The sequence below is a fragment of the Microtus ochrogaster genome, chromosome 24, assembly GCF_000317375.1.
Source record: "Microtus ochrogaster isolate Prairie Vole_2 chromosome 24, MicOch1.0, whole genome shotgun sequence".
Classification (NCBI taxonomy): Eukaryota; Metazoa; Chordata; class Mammalia; order Rodentia; family Cricetidae; genus Microtus; species Microtus ochrogaster.
In genome coordinates, this window is record NC_022024.1 from 10,758,154 (window position 1) to 10,768,056 (window position 9,903).

The 9,903-nt window shown below is 40.0% G+C and overlaps 1 protein-coding gene across 1 annotated transcript in view; it reads right to left on the reverse strand.

Moving 5' to 3' along the window:
- The window catches only part of Ptprr (protein tyrosine phosphatase, receptor type R), a 232,128-nt gene extending 223,346 nt beyond the window's left edge, over nt 1-8,782 (reverse strand). Inside the window, exon 1 of the mRNA XM_005358044.2 lies at nt 8,153-8,782. Within this exon, the coding sequence (XP_005358101.1) occupies nt 8,153-8,210 (58 nt within the window). The 5' untranslated portion in view covers nt 8,211-8,782. The remainder of the gene's footprint in view (nt 1-8,152) is intronic.
- Nucleotides 8,783-9,903: the final 1,121 nt, after the last annotated feature.

Consider the following 9,903-nt stretch of genomic DNA (forward strand, 5'->3'; position numbering starts at 1 on the left):
TGCGCCACCAGCGCCCGGCTGTGAGGAGTTATTTTTAAACAGGGATGGAGTGATGGTTTAGTGGGTGGGAACACTTGCTACCAAGGCTGAAGACCTGAATTCCATCCCTCAGACCTGCGTGCTAGGGGGGACCCAAGTCTCTCAAGTTGTTCTCTGATGTTCATACCCACACTGCAGCACACACACACCAAACATCATGAAAAAATCAGAAAACATAGAAATTAAAATCTTGTCTTAATAAAAATACAGATATAAACACCCACTAAGAGAGGGGGGAGGTTCTTAGTTGGCCTCTCAGAGATCTCTGCCCACTCTCCTTTGCCCACCATCGGAAATTGGAGGAATGTTTGGTTAAACACCAGGCTAACACTTCTAGTCCACCATATCCTATGCCCTGGTCACCTGAAATGAATGCCAATAAGCTAAGCTGGTGCCCTTTGATGAATTTTTTAATCAATCAATCAATCAATCAATCAACAAAAATCTTTCAAACCATCTTATGGTAGTATTGTATTTGGCCCACTCCACAAGACAACTTTATCAGATAAACGTTACCCAACGATGGAAGCTGACCACTTATACACACGGAATCATGCTCTGTTCTGTCCCCCATCAAGAACTGGATCACTAACATGGCAAAATAGCTGCTGGGTCTTGTTCTTTCTGTATATATTGATGTTGGGCCCGTGAATGATTCTAGGTTGCTCTTCCTGTTTAATAAGCACTCCTTTCCAAGGAATGCCCAGTGCTTTAAAATCGTCCCAAACCATTTTCTCTTACTTAAGTCAGAAAATGGACATTGCTGTGGAGCTGAACTGAGAAAAACATAATTCACATCCAATTGAACTGGGCATTTGCCTCAGTGCAACCAGACATATTGATCTAGGGTTGTTTGGTATAAACGATTAGTTTTGCTTCGCTGCTGGCCCAGGCAGCTGCATTTTTAATGACTATCACGATCTTCGTATATCAAAATGAAATGAGATTTGATTGTGAAGAAAGTCTAAACAGTCATTATGAGCAAAAATTATTTAGATGGAAAGTGCTGGTGTTCATAATATGAATTAGCTAATTGTCTTTCTGTGGCAAATATCATTACTGTAATAGACACTTTCAGTAACATTGTATGGAGCATAAGCATTTGAAACTTTGATTTTAAAATAGCTTATTATAATTTTTTTCTTTTGCAAAACTACTGGGAAACATCAGTGACATTCTAAGCGTGCCAACATTTGTAAGCACTTGGATCTTTCAAAATCTCCTTTTGAAGGGAAATTGGGCTTTCTCTCTCTCTTTTGACTTTGACTTCACAAAATATATTTCAATAGATGTAACAATAAACTTACCCGAAACTATATCATCCATATTACAATGAATAGTAACAGTGATACGAATGGAATTTTGATGTGTGATCTTATGATCTTTTTAAGTGACCATTTCATGATTCACAAAATATTTTTCAATCTGTGTATATGTACATTTCCCATAAAATGTGATTGAACAAGATTTTATAAAGCTACTTATACATAAAATGAGAAGAGGAAAAAACTATACAACCACCCAACTACTCAGACATTTCATGTCCGTGGTTAGATTCTTGTTTGGGGCAGGAAAAGAATGTAGGATCATTTTTAAATTTTTATCTTAATTTTGAATATAGATAGAATCTGTGCTTCCTCTTATAAGACAGATAATAGTCAATTGATAATCAGAACTAGTAATATCAAGTGTATTTCTTAGTATACTATTATTGTCCCTTTTTAATCTCCTGCCTTGAGGTTTTTAAATGAAAATTAATCTGAATACTATTATAAACTTGTATAAAACTTATAGAAGAATGTCTACTCAACTAAGAAGAGGTCATCATATAACTCTTGTATAAACTGCACTATGCATTCAGAAAGCAAACTTACAATCTATTTGCAAATCAAACTTGTTCCTTATTCACTTTATGATAGCAAATAAATATAATTAACTTGAGAAAAAAGTAAATTGTATGCTAATTAAGGTAATGTATAATCTACTTGTATATATTATCATTATTTTCACCATATATATTTATTTATTCATTGAAAATGTATTGATAGAACAATGAATAACAAATACTTCTATGAAGTAAGCATGCAAAGGTAACAATTATAATTCTAGTTTTCTTTAAAAGCATTAAACCATTGATTTACTGCATTGCTACAGGAATGTACCTGCCTATGAGGAAAATGTAGGCAAGTTGCTTGAATGAGGTAGGGTGTCAAGGAGGATTCAAAGTAGGCACTATATAATTAAAAGTTGAAGTTACAGTAAGAGCTGTCTTGAAAAATATATAATAGGGTAGTTAAGAAAAAATAACGTGAAAAAGGAGGCAAAACATGTCAATAACAAAATTTGGTTATTAGTCTCACAATACTATGAAATGGAGAGAATGTTGACAGAAAATATGACTACAGTTACTCTGATTGAGAAAGACTTTGTAATACCTGTGTGTTTGGATTTTACAGCAGGTAAGGGAAAAAGCAACAGCTTTGTTAGATAACTGTATAAAGAGACTCACACATGTCTTTAGAATTTCCTTAGGACATTATTATGAAAGACAGGTTCGGCATGAGATTGGTTAGTAGTAACAAGGATCCAGATCTCAATGCAGTGGCATGGACTTGAAAGGGAGAAGACTTGAGTTTTAAGAATTGAGAATGTTCAGCATCAAAGCAGCATAGATATGTTGTAGTTTGAGCATAAGATGTTCCCCATAGGCTCACGTGTTGGCATGCTTGGTCTCCAGTGCGTGAAGTTACTAGGAATAGTCCTGAAATCTTTAGAAGGTGGAGCCATACTGGAGGCAGTAGGTTACTGGGGCAGTATCACCTGAGATTTTTATAGCCTGGTTCCACTTGTTCACTATTTGCTTCCTTGTTGTGGATACAATGTAGCCAGCCTTTTTTTTTTTTCTCCTGCTCTCAGGCCTTCACAACCATGATAGAATGTATCTCCTAAAACTCTAAACCAGAATACCTATTTCATACCTTCAGCTGTTTCTTATCCTGTATTTTGTCACTGTGATGATCAGTACAAAGGGTCTAGGATGAGTTATTGGTTTCAGGCTTAGGTGAAGCTGAGGATCTTGGCATTATTCTCTGTGACATGGAAGATTAAAAATAAGGGATTATAATGTCATGTGTGGAGTATAAACAGTTGGATGTTACATTCTTTTGGAGTATCCAATGAGTCTAGGTAGTGGTAAGCAAGGTATTAGAGTTCAGGAGACAAATTTAAGCTAAAAAATAAGGATTTGGGGATCTCTGACATGCAATTCTAAATATAATTATTCAATGAGATTAAGTAGAAAATAACAAAAAGAATATCTTGAGAACACCAACATTAAATAATACTCAAAAATTAGAAACATTTATACCAAGGAACACTTTGGTATGTTGCAGTTTTCTTGAAGATTGAAACATTCTATCCTGCAGGGAAGATCCTTAAACCAGAAAATTAGCTTCAGGAAGTCCCTGAAACTAACCAGATTGACTAGGCCCCTCCCTCCCGAAAGAAAATATTAAAGGCTGCAAAGATTAACACGCAGGTAAGCAGAGCTATAAAGAAGACTCTGAGACCAGACCATCTGCCCAGAAGAGGTTTAGAACAAACAAGTCACCTAGAAATGACACTTTCCAGCCTGTTGTAGTGCAGGGTGCAGTATGCTCCAGGTTCCCAGTTTTAATTTTTTTTTTTTTTTGAATTGTCGTCCATGCCAGGGTGGTCTTTGGTGATGCATGCAACTATCTTTGAGTCATTTCTTCTCATGTAAGTAAATCCTCACCCTTATTACTGTAAGTCACCCCCACAAAACTCATTGGTTCACCAAATTAGACTTTGGTGGTATTTGTACTTTGGTCTGTCATTGGATCCCTACCTGAGATAAGTAGGCATATGTGTGTTTCATCTCCCCAGGAAAAGTCTTGTCACACAACACCCTATGTACTAGACAGGACATGATATCTGATAAATACAGCCAAAATCAAAATAGACAAATAACCCTCAAGGACTTACATTTCCATGTAGAGAAGGGAACACAATAAACAAACAAGAAAAGTATTTTTATGCTAGATGGTATGACCTCTGGGAAGAAAATTGAGGAAGGGATGATATCAGTCTAAGAGAGGGGAATATGAAGGATGCTCAGAAGAGAAATTGCCACTAAAACGGTAAAATTTTGGTAAAGACCAAAATCTAAAATCATTGATAGGTTAAGCCATGAAATGACTTTCTTCGACAAAGTAAAAAAAATATGCAAGATACATACATGCCTGATATTTTCTAGGAAGAAGGAGACCAAAGTGACAGAGATTGGTAAAAAGAAGAAAGTAATGGGGGGGCGGTATATGTGAAAGACAATGGAAGAAGAAAATCCAACAGGTCCGGGGAATTAAGGACTGTGTTGGTTTTGGGAAATCTTTGATTTTGAACTACCAAGGGGCACTATAAAATCAGAAAGTATTTTACATTATTTTCTTGGTAGTCTGCTATTTTACTTGAGCATGCGCCTTAGCAAATGACTTCCTAGATCCTTATGACTCCATGACAGGAACTCTGACCTTTTGGAAGACTAGATAAATTTGCTAAGTAGTTCTCTGGAAGTCAAAGGGTACCTTTGAGACATCCTGAAGAAGTGTGTGTAATTTGGGAAGTACAAGGTGGAAATCCGCGGTCCCCTTTTTCCAATGCCGAGGGCAGTGTCATGGGTTGAAGTCAGCCTTTCTCTTATCACAGCATTCAGCTGGGAAGGGAAGCTTTTAGATGATAACTTTAAGGCTATCCGGAGAAATTTACTCCTTGGCTTTGAAAATACTACCACATTATCATAATCTCCTCAATTGGAATATGACTCATTGGGCCAAGGATGAGAGGGAGGACTGAAGTAAACAAGCTGTCTGTGGATCTTCCACACAGTTATTCTTCAAGCAATTTTATCATTGGTGTGGCTTTTAGTTGTTTCTAGCATGTTTATAATGTGGGCTTCTGAACTGCAATATATTTGTGACACTGGATCCCAGAAGGTGTGAAGAATAAGGGCAGGCAAGCAAAAAGGATTTGTCACCACTAACTTGATAGTGTCCTGTTCTATTAGATCTGGTTTCGCCTGAGTTTCTAGCCCTTATTTTATGATGACAGAAATGATGGCATCTTTGTGTGCTCCATAAATGGCAGAAACTGGCTGATGGCATGGGATGAAAGTATTCTTGGCTGTATTAGGAACTTGATTTTCATGGTCTATGCAGTAATAGATCTGGAAACCTGATTTTCCCCCTCTGTTCTAGACAATGTTGTCAGTTGACACTATTGTGTCTTGTTATTCTTGCCTGTAGCATGAACAACTGGATGTACAATAAGTAAAGTTGTTTCCTAATATCTATGGCAATTATCTGTCATATAACATTCAACTTCTCTATCAAGCTATGAGATTTGCATCTCCTTTGGCTTATCTTATGCAGGAATGATAACTGCATTGCACACTGTACTCCCTTCGTACAGACATTGCAAACAGATCACGATTTTTACCCCCTATTGATCCTGACAGGCCTCAGGGTCACCACGCCATAGGTAGCCATGCCAGGTAATTGGAGATAACACTCATATTGAAAGTGATTTGCAGCCTTATCCTTAAAGACATGGCCATGCCCCAGGCAACAATTCCCAGTACAGTTGAGAACACTTACATCCCACCCCATTATTTAATTTACCCCATTTCTAGAGCATTCTTAGATACCATCATTTGTGCCACCATTAAGTGGTTGCTGGTGGCCTGGGCATAAGTGATAGGGATCAATTAGCTTTTCAGCCCGGAGGCTAAAATGTACAAATGTCACTGCCTTCCTTTATAAAGCCAGCCTCAGACCTGGGAGTGTGGCTCTCTTCATAAGAGATAAACTCAGACATTCAACAAGTAAAAGGCTTAGAGGCTTCTTGATCTTTGTTCTCCTAGCCACTTATTTTCTTATTACCTAATTCGATGGGAGCATAGATCAAGAAATCTGTGTTTATCTGAGTTCTAATGAAAAGCCCAAACAGTATTATTAGGTAACCGTGATGTATTTTAATCTGATGACAGCTTGTGACCCACAAATTGCTGTTTAAAATTAAATTGAATCCAAAATGAAGCTGGCAAGCCAACTACAATATCAGACTTGCAATCTGTTTTGACAGAACACCATCCTAAAGCACTGTATTAAACAATGGACGCATATGTAGCTTACTGCAACTGAATCTGAAATGTACAGCGGTGCACTTGTTGCCTTAGGAAGCTAAAATTGTTTGCTCTTATTTTTAGTCTTTCTGAAAACTAAGAAAACAAAAACCAGAGTGTTTTGCTTTGACTTTGGCAACACCCCCTAGGCAAAGCTGCAGGTATCACCAGGGAATACAGATTTCTAGGTTTCCCCTCTGATGAAAAAAAGTTCTCTATTTTCCTTCTCCTTAGGGTTCATCTATAACAAATTAGTAATATTTTTTCACACACTTAACATCGAGTCTATTTATAACTTTATGATTATAACTACCTAAGATGCATACATTACAATCCTCAACATTTGTTTATATATAATTATCAAAAAATAACTACACTGATGTTTTTTTTTATTTTTTTTTACACTGATGTTTTTATCAGATAATTAATGACAACTTGATAGCAATGAAAACTTTTTTGGCAATGGTTAGTTCTGTCAGGGGTGGCATTAAATACTGTGGGATGGAAAACAAGAACAGCCTGTATGCTTTTCACCCTATATTTTAACATTAAGTAATTGTATATGGCAATGAAGTGATTCATTATAGTTGTTTCCTAATAATTTAATAACCAAGTTATAGCTTTTTCTCCCACTGATTTTCAAGACACTGGAGAACCACCTAAAACTCCACAATGTAATGCTGTAATTATAATAATTAACATGCATGCTTAATTATAGTCTTATTTCTATACATCGTTTGCTTCTAAATTCACAGAGCATTTAAGCAATCGCTAGGAAAAGAAAGTACTATATTTTATTCTTGTTATTGCAAATATGGAAAAACAGCACCCACTATTTTAAAGAACTACCACAAGGATTACTGTCTCACAGCCATGTTTTGTGCTTATGGACACAGTAATATAATGCACCCCCCTCAATGTACTTATAGAAATAAATGTGTATGAACGGATAAGACCCAAACTCAAAGAAAAGCTACAGGGATATTGCATGGGCAATTGCTGTCATAGCAGGGTCCCTTAAACAGCTCTGGCTTGTTTTATTTTGGTGTGTGTGTGTGTGTGTGTGTGTGTGTGTGTGTGTGTGTGTGTGTGTGAAAATTATACAGAGTACAGTCCAGCGTGCCTGTTCACTGTATTAGAGGTGCCAGGTGACACTGAATATAAAATCCCGAGGCACTTTATCTGGCTTGCCTCCCTAGACCTGATATCGTTTCTCGTATCGAATCTATTTTTATTCGGTTGCATTCTCTCCCTGTCTCTCTTCCAGTCTATTCTATGGAGACAGTGATAAGCCCTAGCTTGGTTTCTGAGTGTGGCTGGGTTTATCTTTACTGACTGCGGTTACTGACCATGGTGCTGAAAGAGAGAAGAGGCTCCCGTTTGGAACCTTTCTTGACTCTTATTGGTTCAGAAAATTAGAGTGACAAGAGCAGGAGCCCAAACAGCCTGGAGCAGCGCTGTTAATAAACCATGTATTTGGCTGTTAGGGGCAGAGATGTGGTTCATCAGGTTACAGTCAGAGCATTCCTGTGAGCGCTCGCTCACTAAACCGTGGAACCTTACAGATGTAGCTGCTGCAGTAGAGCGGCTCCATCCAGCAGGATGTCTGGTCTCTCTCCTGCAAACTGTGCAACCAACTGCAAAGCCTAGAAGCACAAGCAGGGGAGCTGGATGGAGGGGGGAAACAAATCTACATTCAAATTTAAAAATGTTCACTCGTAGTCGTGCAAGGTAAAAATGAAGTGCTGATTTTAGCATAAGTTTTCAGGTCCAGCCAGCCTTCCAACAGGTGCACTCTCTCACCCCTCAGATGCTATCCCAAACCTTCTTCTGCTAGGCAAGCTTTCCCGGGAGTCCTTAAGCATGCTTCTCATCTTATCCTCAGCTCCAGCCCTGAGCCCCGCAAGCCCTTACCTGCAGCGTGAAGATTAAGAAGCAGGCACAGCGCCGGGAAACCGACTGCTCTCCTCATAGTGTGTGCATTGAGGGGCGGAGGAGAAACTCCGCCGCGACCCCACTCCAAGCAAAGTGTTGTTTGAGAGGACCACTGCCAAGAGTCTTCTGATCCCAGGCATCCGATGAAAGGGTCCTCTGCTGGGGTTCGCAGAACGGTGTGTGGCGCCGCCGACAGAGCCCAGCTCTGGCTTCACCTCCCTAAGGGGTGGGCAGGATGCTGCGGGTGATGGGGACTCGAGGTGGGCGGGGGCAAGACACTCAAAGAAGATGAGAGCTTGGCCTTCTGGTAGCCCGCAGCAGGCGGTGAGAGTGGGGTGGACTCCAGAGCCAGTCTCGGAGCCAGACAGCACCTCTGCTGCCAGTGCAGCTAGCAGCAGCCCGACGCGTAGCGGCACTGAGCATGCCCAGCGCCAGCCCTGGCTCAGGAGTTTCAAATCGAAATTCCACCTCTCCGGGTCTTAGCTGAGGCTGGAGGGGGTGCAAGCTCCGCGGGGAGGAGGGTTGGGCTCGAGGCAAGCTTTAGCGACCTGGGTCCCTCCAAAATCTGGGCGTGGGGAGGAGCGAACTGGGGCGGAGAGAGGCGGGGCCGTGTTTACAGAAACCAAAGAAGGAGATGGAAGGAGCCACCCATCTGGGTCCTTTCCTTGCACTAGGTTTACCCGAGGACTTAGCTCACTGTTGGGACTCTTTGCAGGCTGACCAGCTTCGCTGTTTGCTTCTACCTTACAGGAGCAAAGGCTAGCAGCGAGTTCTGGCCTGCTCGGGCAAGCCTGCAGTGTGCAGGTTAGCTGGGTATTCTGAGAGCGCCCCCTTCCTGTCCATTAGCTTTCCTCATGCTTCTTTCCCTCAGCCCTTGTACTTCCAGGAGAGTCAAGCTTCAAGTCTGTGATTGTAGTGGCTGAAAGCAGGGAGGTCATCCTTACCCGGTTGGGAAGTGTGTCCATGAAAATTGAAGGAAAGAGATGATCTTTGTTAATTATGGACATCATGTAATACATACATTATGCCCATATATATGTATACAAATATACACACATTTATTATATATTTCATATAAATGTAACCTATACACTATGATGGGACCTAAGTTAATTATTTCCATAAAATTATCATATATGATATATTACATATGTGATAGATAATATACGTAATGTGATGGAACTTAAGTCAATTACTATACACACATACGTAATACACACACGTCTGTATGTATATGGGTACTTTGAATGTATGCATGTCTGTCCACCACACCTGTGCCTCATACCCTTGGCGGTAAGAAGAGGTTTGCCAGAAGCCTAGAACTGGAATTCTCGATGGTTGTGAGCTGGGAATAGGACCTGGGTCCTCTGGATGAGCAAGCCAGTCCAGTCTTTTCATCTTTTCATCGATTAGCCATATCTGATCCAGCTGTGTCTTTAGCGAGGCCACGGCAAGCTGCAGAATGTGTGTGCTTTGAATTTCTTTATCTACATCGGTAGGGTGGAGATTCTTATTAATCAAGTGGTTACTACTCTAAGCCAGCATATCCCTCAGCCAGGCCTCCCTTCCCTATGTGATTTCAGGACTGTTCATCGTTCTGCTTCTGTCCATGGGTCTAGCTACTGCCTCTTAGTTAATGGACCTTACTTTGGACCACTGCCACAGCAGAGCTTACAGAGGTCTAATTTGCTCCTTTTTTTTTTTTTTTTTTTTTTTTTTTTTTTTTTTTT